At 44.3% G+C, this 18,893-nt stretch overlaps 1 protein-coding gene across 1 annotated transcript; it reads right to left on the bottom strand.

The window, feature by feature from the left end:
* Positions 1-7,549: 7,549 nt before the first annotated feature.
* Positions 7,550-18,540, bottom strand: PSMB2 (proteasome 20S subunit beta 2). The gene is made up of 6 exons (XM_038160955.1): positions 18,387-18,540; positions 15,859-15,981; positions 15,227-15,297; positions 10,280-10,442; positions 8,611-8,660; positions 7,550-7,781 (listed from the first exon to the last, which is right to left on the bottom strand). Exons 1-6 carry the CDS (start codon positions 18,475-18,477, stop codon positions 7,674-7,676), a joined length of 606 nt encoding a protein of 201 aa, XP_038016883.1. The 5' UTR covers positions 18,478-18,540; the 3' UTR covers positions 7,550-7,673.
* Positions 18,541-18,893: the final 353 nt, after the last annotated feature.

Below are 18,893 nucleotides of genomic sequence, written 5' to 3'. Positions count from 1 at the left end.
GAAAGCAGATGTGACACAGAGAGCTGAAGGGCCGGGGGGAGTTTAGGAAATGGTTGGGATTAAACACAGATAAATCAACTTGAGCACCATAATTACAAAAAAAAAAAAAAAAAACAAACCCAAAATTAATTTCACCAATCTGTTTCAAAGATATAAACTGTATGTTTATAATTTCATTTCCAATGATAAAAGCCTGGCACCTTTAAGAGTCTCTGTTCTACTTCACTACCTGCAAAAGCTTTCCAGCAGGGAGGCAGGACACAGGATGCAGACACTGCTGAGGAGGAGGAGGCTGGTGGAAAGGCCAGTTTGCTCAGTTTGGACCATGAAAACAACCTTTCTTACACCCTCTTGGTAATGTGCTGCTGTTTTGCCTCTTAAATGGACCCTGGCACCACAGGGAATTATTTCAGCCCAGGCCTCCCACCCCTGACCCACTTTCATTTCATTTCCTCTCCCAGCCCTGTCATATGGCAGCAGCACATTATATATTATATATTACAGATTATGGCTTTTGGAGTTTCCTGCTAATTTGGTCATCACAGGGATCCTCCAGGAGCACACAGTAATCACCCTGAGAGATGAGACCAGTCCTGTAGCACAGACAGCCCTGACCCGGCCCTGTTCAGGTTCTCTTTGTGAGGAAGATGGGGTCTGGCACAAAACCTCTCCAAAAAAACTTCTCCAAAGTTCTCCAGAGGCAAAACAGGCACCGAGCATCCACAGCCCACCCCTGCCTTGTCAGGGCACTGGGAAAAAGGGAAGGTTTCAGACAAACCGAAGCGTTCAGCTCTCCTCAGGAAGGTGAGGAAGGCCCGAGAGAAGGGAAAACGCTGTGGATCATCTTTCAGAATATTTGGTATAGGGACCCTTTGGAGAATACAAAGGTCTCTACATGGTAAAGCAGAAAACTTAGATGAAATGCTAAAAAATTCAAGGAACATTCTTGTTTTAAACCGTTCCTGAAAAAAGTTGTCGATGCCTTTGAACCTGCTGAGCCAAGGAGTAATTCAGCAAATCCTGTGAGGAAAACCAGCTCTGTTCAGCTCAGCTTGAGGCAAAAAATGTTTTCTATTAATACCACGTGTTAATAAGCTTTTTCACAGCTTTTGAACATAAAGAACCTTTTGCTTTAGTACCCTGTAAATTTTGGAGCCAACATGGAAACCAAAACCAAAACTGTAACTGTGTGGCTTCACAGCTCCTAAACACATCAGGAGGGGTCGACCTCAAATCCTTTCCTGGCTTATGTGAACATGGAGCTCCCACAAGCAGCTTTCCCCTGGTTCATCACAGCACAGGCCATCAATCCCAAGGCAAAAACCAACAGGAAAACCTTGGAATATCAGATGTGCCCGAGCAAAGCTTCCAGAGTGATGCTCTGGGCAGGTTTCTCACGTGTGTTGAGTGAACACTGCAAGACCAATCAAATTAAACCCCTGTTTTAATTATTTTAATCTTGAAGGTGCTCACTAAGAACTATGTGAGTTTAAGGATGATTGCAAAAAAAAAAAAAAAGATAAACAGGTTTGAACTGTATAATTTAAAATCAGATAAAATAAGGAATAAGTAAACCCTGGAAATCCTTTCATATCCCAAACTCAGCCTTGCCCAGTAACAAAAGTTTCAGATACAAGGAACTGCTGTCCAAAAAAAGGAAAACCACCAAATGAGCTGACAGCTCTGGAAATGTTTCCCTAATTCCCATGTCAGAGTCTGGCTATGTACTTGAAAGTTTCTGATTCCCATATAATCCAGCTGGGGACATTTTAATTACACAGACAAGTGCATTTTCTGCTCCAGCCAGGCCCATAATGCCACCCTTGAGCCCCAGCCTGGGCACACTGCAGGCGTGTTGGGAGGGAGCAAATGAATGGCTTGTGATAGCCCACATTCCAAAACAGCCATTGCAGACTTTCCCTGATTTATTTTCTTCAGCAAATTTTGCTGTGGGATCACAGAAAGTCCTTGGAAAACAGTACCATGTGGTGGAGGAGCTTTCCCTCCCTGGCACGGCTGCTGATAAAATCCTGTGAGCATCCTCACTGCGAGCACACAGCAGTGAAATGTCCAGAGCAGCTCTGCAAGGGAGAATTGTAATATCCTAAAACCCCTCAACATTTACCTTCACACCCCTGCTTGTCAGTGCTTGGATGAACTAGGACAGGATGGATTCCAGCTGCTCTTTTTTTTGGGATTTTGGCGGATCACTGGCTATCTTCCTTTGTGAAAATATGGATCATTACCTGTTTCATGGCACAGCTGGCCAACACTTGTGAAAAATAAAATTGTTGAAAAATAAAAGAAGGGAAAAAACAGCCCTGTATGTCCCACCTGCTGCAGCTTTGCCTGGCTAGGTGGTGTCAGGCTGCCACAGCCCCTCTCTGCTCCTCCGATCTCCCAGCTGCCAGGGAAGGCACGGCGCAAAAACAGAAGCAGCAGTCACAGATCCTGGGGTGCTTTTATTTGATGTTACCACTCCCCTTTCTGCTTCTCCAGGACCCCGAACTCGGGGCAGACAATAGGTTTTATACCAGGGGAGGGTCGCAGGACAGGATACAGAATTCAACAAATCAGGAGAACCAGAGATAACATACAGGTGGGCATTCAAACCTCCAGCAATGAGGAATCCCAAGGGAAAAGGACAGTCTAGAGAAATGCTGAATTGACAGAGAAGTTTCTGGAGAAGGCAGTTTTCTTGGGGAGAGAAAGACATTTCCTGCCAGAAGGAGTAAAGGAAGTTCTGGGGGAAGAGCCAGAAGAGATTACAAATCAAACAATAGTCATATTAATCAAACACAACGCATCCCTACAACCTGCCACTGCTGGACAAGGCTCTGGGGCTCTCTCCATGGGTTCTGTGACCACCAGCTGGTCTGCAAGGCAGGAAGAGGACAAACCAGTTTGGGAGAAGGCAGCAGCGTGCGGGATCACTGCCCTCTGCTGAATCCAGAGCTGGGGAGACACACAGGTGCTCCCTACAAACCAAAAACTCTGGGAGCAGGGAATGGCATCAGCCACATTCCCAGTGCAACGTTTGGAAAGAAGAGATCAAGCCCCACTGAGGGTTTTGGTGGTATAGTAGCAGGATATTGTCAATAATCCCCAAAATACTGACACAAAAAAAAGGACAGAGTTTCCTTTGTCTGATGTAAATTAACTCGAGGAGATCCACAATTTTCATGTTTGTGCATAAACACGAGAAATATTTAACAACATCAAGGAAACCTCTACTAAGCAACAGGTAATTTAACCAAATCCAAACACACCCAACCAAGAAATCACTTCAGAGGATTCAGTGATTAGGTTGGCCCCACCTTGTAGGGCTGTCTTAGAGTTGATTTATAGATCAAAAATTATTCCACACTTGCTGGCATTCATTTTGATTTTCTCTCTATAGATCTGATCAGCAGAATTTAGTTTTTCATCAATCTTGCTAACTTCACTGTATTACACAGGGGAAAATACCATCCTGGCAGTTCTGAAACAGATCCTTTTAGACACCCTCTCCCCATGCCCCAACAGCCAAGGGTTTTCTCTGCCTTCCACAGCTGTCTCGAGTTAAACTACATGAATCAGCTTATTGGATAAAGACCTAATTGCACATTAGCACAGAAACAAAACACTTAAACTGTCAGTTTACATTTTCAAGACAACTAACTTATTTTTTTAACATAGTCCTCAGCCAGTCAGATCTAAACCATCATAGTCAAGGGCATGGAAAATAGACAAGTTATATATTTTAATTCCACCATTTACATTCTGCTTTTTTTTTAATCTGTTAAAACAACTGATGTCTGTTTAGCTTGATCAGTGAAAATTTCCTGCACTAAATTACTGTTGATGGCCGATAACAACACATGGAAACTCTGTGTAAGGTTAAACCCTGAAAGAATTAAAAATGGTTTGAAGGATAAACTTTTTGCAAGTAGGATAAATTAATTTTTCCTTAAATATATAAATATAGTGCTTCACAGGTAGCAAACAGAGGTCTTTTATTCCTTAAATGCCAAGTTATTTAATACAAAAGGAATATTCTGTCCCTGCTTCAGATGGGAAAATGGACTCAACCAAATCCTATGAGCATAATCCCTCATGTCAGCCTTGGCATGGGCTAATGCCTCTTGGAGGAGCCTGCTGTCAAAACTAGAGACAAGAGCAAAGCAGAACACATCCTTGGGAGAGCTCAGCCTGATCTCTCCCCTCTGCTCCCGCATCTTGACTCTGGGAAGTGACAGCTCCAGTTGGTGACAAAGCTTCTGCCAGTGACTGATCACCATGAACAGAAGTTGAACTCAGGAACTGCTGAGAAGATGCTGTAGGATTGATCACACACTCTTTATTTCTATTTGTTGTTTTGTTATTAATGTTATTATTATTATTAGGCAGTCTCACTAATTTCTGCTGAGGACACTCAGGGTTGCACTGAAACCCAGCCCCTGCCTGAGGCTGCTCACCTGCCCAGGGCTGGAGCTTCTCTTGGTTTAACAGAACAGGGCCATGGATTTCTTGCAGAAACCCTGGGGAAAGGAAGGTGAACCAGCCTGGGGGGGCTCCCCCTCACCAGCAGCTCCCCACGAAACTGAACACAGCAGGATGGGAGGCAGTTTCACCTGCCAGGCATTTCAGGTTTTGATTGATGTCCCTGCTTGGCTGTCACTTCACTCAGGGAGGACTTTTGAGTCGTGGAGTCACTTTTAGGCAGCAGAACGGTCTTGGCACCATTACAAATTTCTGTGAGACCAATTCCACCAGGCAGCTGAGCTTTGATGGCTCCTCTGGGCCAGTGCTCCTGGTCACAGGGAGGTCTATCCCAAAACACAGATTTTCTTCCACGGAAAGGGGTAATTAACACCAAGAAAAAGCCCTGTGAGCACTGCACCTACGCTCACATTCCTCTTCCAGCAAAGCACTGTGGCCTAAGGCACGGAGAATCTGTAAACTGATCTTGGAGCTAACTCCAAGCTCTGGAGAGATGAGCTGGTGATGATCTGCTCCCCAGGAACAGACCATCCTTAAACAGGAAACCTAACACGAGAAAAAGGGCCTTGTTAACTCTTTGGGCCCTGAGGCTTTGAGAGTAAAACATATGGTCAGAATTACCAGGCAGGGCAAGGCAGAGCAGCTCACCGTGGCCACAGTGCCCCAGGAACAAGGTACCTTGACTACTACATTCATTTCTCATAATATGAACCACAAAAATTAGTACAAAGCAGTATTTTCTTGCAGCGCTCAATTATTTCAGAGATTTCTTATGAAAGAGGTCTGTCATGACAAATACAAATGGAGAGGTGAATTCTTTGGAAAAGGGATTCCTGGATTCCAGGCAAAATATGGTTTTCAGAAGCTTTAGGGCTAAACTTGAAGCAGGTAAGAAGTTTTCTACACTTTCATTAACTTCAGTATTGGTTTTTCAAACAGATTCCATGTAACACTGTCAAAAATGAAAACTTGTTTCTGAATTTGAATATCAGCACTGTAGACATTTTAAAAATTAAGTTATACAGCAAAAGTATCACACTTTTCCTTAAAAAGCATGAATTCTTGGAAAGTCCTCAAAAAAATCTCCTTTGTTAGAGGCTACAGTCCAATCTCATCGTGGCCCAGCTCTTTTGTTCCTGGTTTGGAATCAAGGGCTGTGTTTATTCATTCCTCGAGGTTGCTGCTCCATTGGCTTCAGATGCAACCCCTTGGATCTTCCCTTCCGTGGGGGATTCAGATCCTGGGCCCTGCCCTTGGGCAAAACATATGTTCCACTGCAACCTGGATCCAACCAGAGAATAATTGTTTTATGTTTATTAATCACCTGCATGCAAATAGGTGCCAATAAAAACTCCAGGCAGATTCTCTGCCAGGCTCACATCATCCAAGAGCTCCGCACCACGGTTTGGTGTCTGAACAATGAATCCCTCCAATGAAGAGGCATCGCTGCTTTGATATGCAGTGACAAAAATATCACATCAGCTCAGCCCCTCTGCAGTGATGAGTTTGAAACGAGACAAGAAACCTGCAAAAACATTCAACATCAGTGGTAAAATAAATTAGAGATGCTGCATTAAGCTAAACAAGTACATTAATGCAACACGAAGGGGTGAGATTTCAGCGGCGGAACGACAACGCTCCGACTCTGCTCGTGTTAAATGTGACCTGCCAAGAGGAAATCGTCAGGCTGGGGATTGCTGAGTGTGAAAGTTTAAAAGGTTTTCAAGAGATAAAGCGAGTTTTAGCAAAATGTTTTAGAGTTCTGTGCCACTGGCCGTAAATAAAAGCCATTGCAGGCATTACAGCAAAACCAGCTGGAATTAAAGTCATCCTGGGAAGAATTAAACTACAAAGCCTGATGGGACTCCAGGGAAGAGTAAGATTTAAGTAAGAGGCAGGGTGAGTTAAGGCACTGGAGCTGCAAATTTCTTCTGTGTCATTAGGCAAGTCTCAGTCTCATCCAGTTCTCATCCACTCCAGAAGACAGGAATACTTTAAGACTGACAACTTTTTTTTTTTTTGGAAGAAACAAACCTCAAACAGACCACTGAGGTAAGACCAAAAACTTAGACAAATGAACAGTTAAGTCTGTCACTCACCTTCTCCAGCTGAGAACTTGGGTGTTGTGCCTCAGCACACAACTATCAGTCTGCACACTATCCTGTACACATCCACCCTACTTCCAAGATTCTTATTCTGAGCTCATTCAAACATCAAAAAAGCACCCAGAGCAATTTTAATGCCAATTCAAGTAGGGCAGGAGTCACACCAAAAACCGTTCTCAGAAAAATCACTTCTGGGCAGACCACAAGTATCAGCCACATGATAATTATCTGAGGCTGTTCCATGAATGGGGGTTTTATAGGGAAGCAGCATCTCGAGCCTAGCTGGATCATCAGGGATTATTCTCAAGGAAATAAAGCTCTAGCTAGCTGAGAGTAATTCAAAGATTTATGAGGAGTGCTGCAGTTCAATTTCTCACTGAACTGCTTTTATGTACTTCTAAATGTACAGACACATCAATTAAGAAACGTCACACAATTGATATATTAGTTTCTGTTTAAAATACTACTTAAAGTCTATTTAATGGAGTTGTGAACCCACTGTGCCAGCAGAATGCTCTTTGCCAGTAACAGAACCATTGCCAGGTGAGTTAAAAGTGCATTTCAAAATCCGTTCTACTTGGAAACCTTTGTATCAATCTAATTCAAGTGAAAAAAATAACTCTATCAAAAGCAAATTAGGTCTTTGAAAACCTGCTTAATATTTTATACAGCAAAGAGTGGTAACATCTTTGAAAAAATAACGTAGGTGCTGCATGTTTGGCATGGACCCCCACTTGCCTGGGGTTTGATGAGCTTTAGTGATGAGAGGGATGACAGCACAATGTCATCTAGAAAATACAGTTTTCCCACAAATAAGAAATTTGGAGAGCAGTAAAATCTCAGAAGAGGAAAGATAAATAACCTGAATGTGCCCCCACGAACTGTAAATCAAGTTTCACCTTCACTGTGGAACAATTTACTCAAATCCTCTCGGAAGGATCAGTGGAATAAAAAGATAAAACTGGCTATATAAATGTCAGGCTTTATTCGAGCTCCCACTGCAGTACATTACTGGTGTACTTCAAATGAATAGAAAAAAAAAAACAAGAGAGAACAAAACAAGATTGCTGAAGAAAGATCTTGGGGTTAGGACTCCACTTTGGCAAGGGGTATATTGTCCACTTCGTGGATGCCCTCCTTGTCAATGAACCGGGCGTTGAAGGAGGTCAGGTTGAGGATGAAGCGTTTCTGAAGCTGTTCAGAAAAGACAAAAAGAGAGAAGAAATAAGATTCACTCAAAGCTTAAATAAAGTAATATACTTTCCATTTCCATCCTGGTTCTAGTGACCCAAAACATTAGGAACTAGGGTGGGTTTTTTCACTGCTCAGGAGTGAATTAGTGGGAGTTTGTTGTGAGATGGTTCACATTAAATAACCTCGGGTAGAGATGCAAGATAGGCAGGCCTCTTAACAAGGAGACATTTAAGCAGGAAAACTAGAGTGGGTTAAAATTTTGGACACAAAGTGTACATATCACAAAGATACTTCAAACAGGACCTCTTTGGAGCACTTCTTCTTGATGTTACATTCAAATCAATCTCTTAAAGACAAGGATAAAGACTATTTTACTACAATAAAAGCCTTGGTGTCTGAAATGTCTGGAGTCTAATGTTGACACTAAAATTGGTCACAAACTTTGAGGTCAAGGCTTTACCTCAGGTATCATTTCACAAGCTGGAAAAGAATTAGTATATGCTTCTAGGAGTTCTTAAGAGTAACACAAGTGACAAGGATGCTTCAGGATGTTCAGAAGAAACAGAAGAGGAAAAAGTCTGGATCAGTATTATGCTAGGCACGCAAAAAGCTCCAGTTTACATTCTGGAGGACGTGAACCGTGCAAAGGCAACCCAACTGCCTGAAAATCCTTTTCCTCAGTAGCTCTTCCACATCTGGCCAGTGCCTTTATTACCCTTCTGGCAAAGGCAGCAAGAAACGCGACAGGAGGAACAGGAAAGTATCAGCGAATGAATGCAAACAAACATTCCTTTCTCAGGAGCATCAGGGCCTGAGTTCAGCAACTCACCTCCTCTAGACATTTTTTTAAGAGCTCCACAGCTTCCTCACGTGTGATACCTGAAAGGGAAAACATCCACAGATTGATTTCATTAGAGGCCATCTCTCTCCACAGAAACTTTTATTAAATTTAAACAACTTTTCAGCTGAGCACCAAAACCTCTCCTTCCCAGCTCACAGAAAACACTTTCCAGATGTCCCAAGGACGCCCCGCACCGCAGCGCTCACGCCCCAACAAGCCATTGAGAATCGATTTGTTACAGGGAATGGGAAGCATGACGGAATTCTGCCTCCCATGGCCAGGGTCTGGCTCAGAGAAGCCCAGCCACCTCCCTCTCCTACAGTTTATTGCAGCTCTAAATCAGCTCCAGCTGCCCCGGCCGGCTGCGAGTCCAGGGCAGGAGGTGGAGATGGGTTTAGTGGATGTTCCTGCTGGGTATGAGCTCAATAAAGGGCAAGGCACGTGTGGGATGCTCCTGCTATTCTCACACTTCAGGATAAAATCCAGCACTCTACAGGGGTGACAAGGCATGACAATGAAGTTCATTCTTTTCCTCTGTTCCACAAGGAATGGTGAAAATGGAACAATAGATTGTTGAGGGACATGACTAGAGAACAAACAGGGTCGGTGGGTCTAAAACTTCTCTCTAGGCTTTGTTCCAGACCTGCACCCACTGCTCAGGCAAGTTAAATGAAAATGATCAGTTTATAGCTACATTTCTTGAAGGAGGCAGATGAAAGGATTTCTAATCTCAGAGCAGAGATAGTAACTTAAACTCAGCTTTGCACACAGGAGTCAAGTAGTTTGTAGCTAAAGCCAAAGATGTCAGATTAACAATATTCTGTGCTTTGCACATTTCCTTATCTGCACAGTGGGGATGGGGCCATGTATATTCCTTGGCACTGGATTATATGTCTAAACTAAAAGTTTAGGCAGGTACAAACAAGTGCAGGAGTTATGATGAGCAGCTGCCAAGTGCACTGAACTGTGAATCAGTCTAAAACCTCTCTGCTGCCCACAGAAGCTCTGTCTGCCCCATCCCTGGAAGTGTCCATGGCCAGGGCTTGGAGCACCCTGGGATAGTGGAAGGTGTCCCTGCCCATGGCAGGAGGTGAAATAAGATGAGCTTTAAGGCTTCTTCCAACCCAAAGCATTCCATACTCTGTGATTCATCACCATCACTTCAGAGTGCTGGAGATGATCTTGCTAAGAATATCTTTCCATTTGAATGTCTTTAATTTATCATACACAAAGCAAATCCAAGATATGGAGCAATAGGAGCTGGGACTGACCTCTGAATATTGATACTCTGGGAAAATGTACATGTCAGAGCCAACAGACAAGCAAGAAGATAGAGCTGTCAAACTGTTATTTATTAAAAGCAGACTACCAGCTGCCAATGGTCCAGGAAAGTCTAATCATGTTTTAGAATAACTGAAATGTCTTTTACTCCCAGTCTGTTATGCTGCAAACAGGAAAAAAATTAAGGAGTTGACTAGTTTTCTGTTACCATGCTAGCAAAACCAAAGGCAACCTTTCGAGCTCCATTTATCTAACAAAAAGTCAAGTTCCAATCTGTTGCACCACACCTGATTCAGCAAATGTCAGTCGCACTGGTTAATAAACCCATGGCCTAAATTGGAGCAGGAGAATTTTCCTGTCCAGTGGCTCCACTCACCTGGCTTGTAGTAGCGGTCAAGGATGCTAAGGGTAAGGAATGCTCCATATCCATGTGCTGCAAAGGGAGCCTTTGCCAGAGCTGCCAGGTAGTCCATGTAGTACAGGGCAGGGCCCTCGTGGTCATCATAGCCAGCCAGGAGAAGGTTCACATGGTAAGGGGTCTGCCAAGAGAAATGATGTTTTTGTTAGAGCACTCACAGCAAACCTTTGAATCCCGATTTCCCGTGCACCAGAGCAGCAGCAGAGCTGATCAGCCAACTCCTTATCACAAAATGCTGCATCAATCCTGTCTGCAGCACATTGTGGGTCTCAAGCTAAAAGTGATCGGGTCTTCTGCTAACATGGACTGCACAAGCAAACAAAAACATAGAACTCTTATTCTCTTGAAAGCCAGTGTCTTTGGGGTTTTTTACAGCTTCCACAACACACTCAAACTTTAAAAAACTTGAATGCAGTTTTCACACCAGATTCTTTCCCCTCAACATAAAAATTGTGGATTTTTACTGCTGACACGTGAGCACACTGTGAACATTTTGCAGTTCCTAAGAACTCTTTGTCCATTTAACCTGCTCTTTGCTCTCTTCCCACTCCCCTCCCAGTGAGCTCGGCCTGTCTCAGCACGTATGAAAGCTCTCACACGGTGCAGTCACACACAGTGTCCTGCTCACTGGCAATTTGGTTTTTATTGCGTGTACCGAGTTTAATCTTTAATATTTGGCACTTTACTCCATGTTCTGGGTTTAGTGTTCCACCATCATGAGTAAATCAGACATCTCTTCTTCTCCTACATCTCCTTCCAAGAGCTGTGCTTTGTAAAACCATGAAACACACGTGCACTGTGTTATTTTTAAATGTAGGATCAGAAAAAAATTGGGCATTGTATGTATTTTTAAAAGCAGCTTTTATATACTTCCAGTATTTCCATATCTACACAATGTTTCTTATTAAATTAATTGTACTAACAGGATATCTCCAAACTGCTGGAAAACCTGGATCAACAAAGCAACAAAATAAGAAAAAAAATGATGATGCAACTATCAGATTAAAAAAGCAAACAAAATTTCACCCTAAAGCCAAAACATTAACTGCATCATAGGAAAAGTTCATTTTGATACTCAATACAGTAAATTTCCACACACAAAAAAAAAAATCACATATCACTATATTTTTACTTTCAGAGAGTATGAAAGAATAAAGCAGGCTACAGTTATATATAAAACATCACTTTTAATTGTGTGATTTAATCTTCAAAGCATCCAAGAATATTTGGAAAGAAGTTACCATGCAGCTGTATTGGTTTAATTAGGCTGTATTTCATCATTTATTTATTCTGAAACATCACACAAGTTGATATTTAAGAGCCATGACACAAGATCACTCAAATTATTGTGTGACTTGGAATTACCAACATTGGCATATGCGAGATACTCAACCATAAATAAATGGTGTTATACAGACTTAAACCCATCTGTAAACTGATTTGCAGTTTTAAGTTCTCCTGCTAATGGTCTCTGAGACTTCTTAAAACTCAAATGTAAATAATTATCCCCAATACCTTATTCTAGAAAGGCAGGATTTAAACATTAGCAAATACACATCATCTATTTACTGCTTCCATGATTATAAATGAAATTTGCAGCGCGACACCTCAATGCTGGGACTGGAATTTCTTGTACATCCCAATCCTTTTGTCCATTCCCTCCTTGACTTCTCTAACTCGGGGTCCATGCCAACAATTCTCAACTCCTCACAAGGCTGGTGTGGTTAAAGGGCCATCAAATGAGTGATGACTAACACTCCAGGACATTATCTTTAACTCAAACTTCCCTTCCTGCACAAGCACAATTTCTCATCCCGAGTAGTTTTGCACTTGGTGCTGTTTGATTTAAAATAACGACAGCAATTAGGAGATGTGTGAAATTGTTCCGAATTTACAGCTGAAGAGCACAGTTGTGCCAAACAGCCCGAGCCCAGCTCGGTGGTGACACAGCCCTGTGACATCTGGCGGAAGCCAAAGTCACAGCGAGGGGGGAAAGGTGGGAGCAAGGAAGCCTCCTGCCAAGTGTGGACATGGGGAGAGGAGCTGAAAGCTGCCTCTGGAATCCAGCCAGACCCTGTCACCTATAATTAAACAGCATCACAATCAGAGACTGATTGTCACCTTGGGAGGGCAGGGGGCTTCTTTCCCTACCTCCCCCCACACATACACAACCTCAGCAGTGAGTTCAATGTACCAAACCCTGCACTGGAGTCAGCAGTGAACCAGGTGAGGTGCTGGAACAGGTAACAACAGAATCCTGAAATGGTTTGGGTTGAAAAGGACCTTAAAGCTCATTCCATACCACTCCCTGCCATGGGCAGGGACATCTTCCACCATCCCAGGTTCTTCCTCTTCCTGTGTCCTGAGACACTTCCAGAGATCCAGGGGCAGCCACAGCTTCTCTGGGCACCCATATCCAGGGCCTCCCCACCCTGGATATTCCCAGGTTAGTTTGGATATTCCCAATAACCTTGTTCTCCTTCAGTTTAAGGCAATTCACCCCTCTCCTGCCACTACACACTACAGCACCACTCACCTCCATGAAAGCCAAAGCACCTTCCAGGTTTGCCTTGATTGAAAATCACAAAGATTATTTCAAATCCTGCTTTGGAGCAGAAATCTCGTGTTTTAAAGAGAGAAATGTTATGAAAAACCACATAGTGACTATCAAATAGAAGCAAAGATGGCAGTGATGTAATGGCCTTAAGATACAAGCTCAGTGTCATTACATTTGATATTTTCCACCAGAAGAACAATTTCAATTCAACAATTTCACTGCCTTGAAAGCCATCTCCAAGACATCAAGAATTTGGAATACAGGAGTCATGAGAATCCTAAATGAAATCAAACTGGATAACAGGGAGGGGCCCAGATGGTGATGAACAACGCAGAGCAAACTATTTTGATCCTGGCCACAAGAAGAGTCTAAATGCTTGAGAAAGTCCTGCTGCAGTTTAACCTTCCCTTTCATACACTTTCTGGCCTCTTATAACAGCTTCATACAGTGAGTGACAATAAAGCAACAAACTACCTTTTCCCCACCAAACCTTTTACTTGTCAGCTATTTCCCCACACCTAACAGGAGGTGCTGGCATGTTTTACCATTTAATTTTTATTTTCATGATCCACATGGTTACATCAGTAGCTTCCAGGAATCCTTTATGCAGTTTCAAGTACCAGGGTTAATCCTTCTGGTAACCCACATATTATGATGAAAATGTAACAAAATTCATAGGGGAAAAAAACCAACTCTGAAGGCAAGGCTTGTATTGTAAAATCCTGAATGCCACAAACAAACCATGAAGTGCTAAGTTAGAGGAAAAAGCTTCTGCCTGCAATGTGGAGATCAGTGTAGTGTGACAGCAGTGTCAGAGAGCGCCGCGCGCCCTGGGGCGTTGCCATCTGCACCAGAGCAGCGTTTTGTCTCTGGTAAATAAACACATCTGCCTCTGCCAGTGTCCTCCCCACTCTGCTGCCCATCTGGAGAAGGTGAGCTGGAGGCAGGCGTGGGCTCAGCAAGGAGTGCAGCCCCAGGGAGGATCAGGCCCCAAGGGACAGAGGAAGACAATGGTGCCACATCGGTGCTGCCTCCTGATGGGCGGGTTCACCAAAAAGCCTGTTAAAGGTACTTTAAATCATCTGTAAGAAATAGCTGCCTCTGCTGAAGGGGACAGGACACCCAGACTCATCTGTGCAGGTCATGTCCCTGAGATGAGCTATCAGCACCAGGGCCAGGCCCCAACAGCATCACTGCTTCACATCAGCCTTGAGAACTGCACAGGAATGCACAGAAAACACACAGACCTTCCAAATCACACCTCAACACAAGCTAAAGCAAACAGCATCACTGCCAACTGCCACCTGCCAGCCACGCAGCTGGATGAAGCCATTTAAACCAGAACAGTAGTGTGGAACCACAGAATATCCTGAGTTGGAAGGGACCCACAAGGAAACATTTCTACCTGCAGCTGTGATATGTGTCAGAACGGAGAACAATAATCTCTGGCTGTTCCCGTGCATGAGTTCTGGAAGAACTCTCACTCCACATGAGCTCTGAGGTTAATTCTGCCCTTTATTTGCTACTGTAAAACCTGATTTCAGGCCCGAGCAGTGCACTGTTAGAACAGCAACACAGTTTAACCCACACTCTATCCCTGACAGAGCTGCACAACTTCATTCTCAACATCCTTTTTCTTCCTGTTTTCTTTCATGTAGCACATTACATTCTCCTCAATGAAATGCTTCCTAACCTTAGATCATTAAAGGTTTGTTTGCCCCCTCACAGCAGCTTTTCATACTTTGAAAAAAACCACCCTGGGAAACATCGCTAATTGCAGTTCAGTAACTTGAAAACACAACCCCAACTTGGATGTGGTATTTACCAAAAGCCTCGTGTTGCTGTTTACAAAAGGCACTTGTTTTCCTAAGTACATCAAACAGCTTTGCTCTACGAAATCATTTTCCAAGAAGATTAAACGGATTTGGAGCATTTGCATGAAAACCCACAACCTTATCTCGAAGTTCAAGAAGTTTAATTCACTTCACGTCTGCAGCGTGTGACAAAGTGCTTACTGGGCCCAAGGCTGGAATTTGAAGTCTATGGCTGTTATCAGTTATTGATAAGTGATAAGTTTTTAAAATAAGCAAATCAAGCTCTATTTTACTAAGACATTATTTCAGCAATGTGAACTCACAGAATCAGTGATGTTGGAGAAGACCTCATCAACCCCTTGTTAGCCAGACCAGAGCACTCAATGCAAGATCCAGCTGTTCCTTGACCCCACTACATCCCTGAGCAGCCAGTTCCAAATTCACCACTCAAGACAGCAGCTCCCACCTTTTTCAGACTCCATTGTTTGAGGATGGAGTGCTCCCTGGAAGCCAAACTCTCTCATCTTTACTCACCCGACTCCGGAGATAGTCCGCGAGGTTCCGCCGGGTGAAGTTTGCAGCTGCAGTGGGAGACAATTCATAACCTGGGGAAGAAATGTGACCTTGTATTTGGTACCAGCCCAAATCGTTCACGGTTCACCTGCCACCTTCCCATGCCTTCTTTGGAAAAACAAAATGTAGTGACAAAACACAGTGCCTTTGGTCTAATTCTGGTTTGTTCTGAAAGCTACAGGCATGAACAGGGCCCTCAGACCCTGGGTATTTCATATCTGTATGGAGCTTAGAATACATGGCTTCCAAAAATTAAAGTATTAAGGACATGTAGCTTGACTTTTTTGTCCAATATATCAGAAGCCCTGGTGACAGTCAGCATGCAATGGACATATTAAGAGAATAATAAGTCTGTCAGTAAAATATGTGTGTAATTTATATTGCAAAGAAGTTTGCTAGGATTAGAATAAACCATTTAATTTATACAATCCAGACTCTATTTCTGCATCCTGCCTGAATTAGCACCTTTGCTGGACACTAAAAATGCAGAAATCTTTGCGGAAGGTTTGAGAACAGCACTTTCCACCAACATTCACCTGCAAACCACCCTTAGCTCTGCTCCCAACCCCCAGGGCCTGTCCTGCTTCACTCACCATTTCTCATTTTGTAGAGCTGAACATTTTTCTGGATGTATTCTGCAAACTGCACCGTGTCTCCAGGCTCCCCCACACACAGCAGTAAGATCTTTTCACTCATCTTAAACATTTTATCATGGTCTAGGCAAAGAAAAATAACATTGAGTGCCACGGTCACGAGAACAAATTATTTTGTCAATATCATGACACACCAGGACTTTACAGAAGCAAGAAGGAGATTTGGATAACTGCATTATGACCTGGAGCAGCAGTAAAAAGCCTTTCTGAGCACAGACTGATATTTGGTGTCTCACAGCTGGTGACACAGAACACAAGAGGTGTTAAAGTGAAACAAAGCCCTTCAGGAAGGGAGGCATCCCAGAAATAGATAGGATTTCCTACCTTAGAAGCAAGGTAGGAAAGAATAAAGATTCACACAGAATATTGTGTTCGAAGCATAAGGTTTGCTTCCCGGGATCAGGAGTAAGAATTTTGCTCAGTGACTATTCAACTTTATTCAAATATGCTGCAACAGAAGCAAATAATTTATATAAAGCTGAAATATCAACACATTGAGCAAAAGCAATCTTAGGAAATCCAGAAACAAATTCCTTGTCAGATGATGCTCTTTTCCTCATATCCAGCAGTCCCAAAACCCAGAAGTTTATCGGAATGAAGCTTTTCCAGAAACATTTCTTTTGCTTGTCATTCTTTGAGGAAAAAAACAAACCAAACTACCAAAGAGAATGCAAATTAAAGTAATGATTATAAATCATAATGAAGCCGACCTACGGGCAGGAAATTAAGGAACAGCAATCCATATTTTTAGATGTAACTGCAGTTTAAAACAGGTTTAAGTTTGTGCTGAGGGGATCCAAGCTGTTGCAATGACAGTGCTGAAGACAATCCTGTGCTCACGGTCTCCTCTCACCAGAGCAGGTATCTGGCACTTGGATATCCCAGACAGACACTGAGGAGCTGCTGGAGTGAAGGGAAAATCCCTTCTCTCCACTAAGGGCTTGCACAAACACCAAGCCTCCACCCCTGAGCTTCCCCTCCAGCTCACTAAAAGGTGCTGAACAATCTCTGCAGCAAGGCAGGCACCAAGTGTCACAATCCTCTAAAACGATGTCAAAAGTCATCGCAGCACTGGAGCTGCTCCTGGAGCTCAGAGCCACTGCCCAGCCCTGCAATCCCAGACTGGTTTGGGCTGGCAAGGAGCTTGAAGCCCATCCCCGCTGTGGGCAGGGACACCTTGCACTGTCCCAGGTGCTCCAAGCCCCATCCAGCCTGGCCTGGGACACTGCCAGGGATGCAGGGGCACCCTGTGCCAGGGCCTGCCCACCCTCCCAGGGAACAATTCCTGCCCAAAATCCCATCCAACCCTGCCCTCTGGCAGTGGGAAGCCATTCCCTCTGTCCTCTCATTCCAGGCCCTTGTAAATTGTCTCTCTCCATCCTTCCTGCAGGCTCCCTTCAGGCACTGGAAGGGGCAATCAGGTCACCCCGAAACTTCTCCAGGCTGAAATTAATTTACAAATAAATAGTCTAAATATAGATCTGAAATGTATGGGTTCTCCCCCAGCAAAAGCAACTAAGCCCTATGTTCAAAGTACGTATTTCTTAAAGCTTGTGAACAAACCTATGTGGAACCAATATTAACTTAGAAAACATCATTTAAAGGGATTCAATTTTCATTGAGTACGTAGCACCAGCTCTGTACCACAGCCTCTAACACTGCTCCAATTGACTATCACAGACTTGAAGTGAAACATTGGATGTAAAAGCAGTGCTATACCATTTCTATATAGATTTACTCATATTCATTTGTATGGATCTAGCAGTGTTCTATTCTACAAATCTTTTTAAAAGAGCTACTAAAGCACAGTCTTTAGAATAGAACAAGCTTCAGTCTAGTAGGAAAAAAAATATTTTAGAGAATTCCAGAGACTTGGTGATGCCCTATGTGTTTCAGCATAGAAAGAAACCAAAGCCATGTTTGAGTCTGGCTCCTACCTCCTGTGCTGTGAATTTCACTGATACTTTTAGTCCCCATAATGCCTTTTCTCCCATTAATTACGTTTTACCCGTGAATTAGGCACAAGTGAGCACATCGTTATTCCTGTGCAGGTTTTAAACGCTTTTACATTGCTGTTCAGAGCGAGGTGTGGGATCACAAGCCGACGCTCACCTGAACAGGTAAATTAAGCCGACAACCCAACACAGAGCGGTCACGCTCGGTCACGATTGGGGACTTTACCCGGAGCAAGCGGCGATTTCAGCCCCGCTTTGGCTCCGCGCTCCAGAGGCCGCCCGGCACTCCCTAGAGCCCCTACACCTCCCTGGTGGTGTAGAGGCTCTAGGTGTACCTCCCAGGAGGGTCCTGAAGGGCAGCGCCCAAACCGAGAAACCCCCTCGCCGTGCACAGCCTCCCCTCAGCCCGAGCGGCGGCCCCACCGCACCCCAACCGCGGGCACGCCCGGGGCCCTGCGACACCCGACCGGGCCGGGGCTCGGCACGGGGCCCCGGCGCCTCGCAGGGTCTCACCATGCTTCATCTGGATGATGCTGGTGGCCGCCACGGTGTCCGCGGCCACCAGGACGTAGTCGGGGCCCTGGATGCCGATGAGGTACTCCATGGCCGTGACACAGCGCGGCCCGGCCCGCCCCGCCGCGCCTGCGCGCCCGCGCGCGCCGATGGCGTCACCGCTCGCGAGAGCCGCCGCGCGCGCGGGGCCGCGGAGCCCTGAGGGGAGTGGGGGGGGCGGGAATGGGAGGAGATAGAGTGGTGTTCCTTTGGGATAACGGGGTGGTTAAAGGTGGAAAAGGATTGGGTGCCCTCGAATGTGAGGGGTTTGGGTTCCATCCCTTTGCAATAAAAGGATGGGGTGGCCTCGAATCTCAGGGGGTCGAGTTCTATTCCTTTGGAATCACGGGATGGTTAAAGGTGGAAAAGGATGAGGTGGCCTCGAATCTGAGGGGGTCAGGTTTCATCCCTTTGAAATAAAAGGACAGGGTGGCCTCGAATCTGAGCAGGTCGAGTTCCATCCCTTTG

The sequence above is a fragment of the Motacilla alba genome, chromosome 23 (genome assembly GCF_015832195.1).
Source record: "Motacilla alba alba isolate MOTALB_02 chromosome 23, Motacilla_alba_V1.0_pri, whole genome shotgun sequence".
Classification (NCBI taxonomy): Eukaryota; Metazoa; Chordata; class Aves; order Passeriformes; family Motacillidae; genus Motacilla; species Motacilla alba.
Note: the sequence above shows the minus strand (reverse complement) of the source record. Positions and strands in the feature narration are given on the sequence as shown.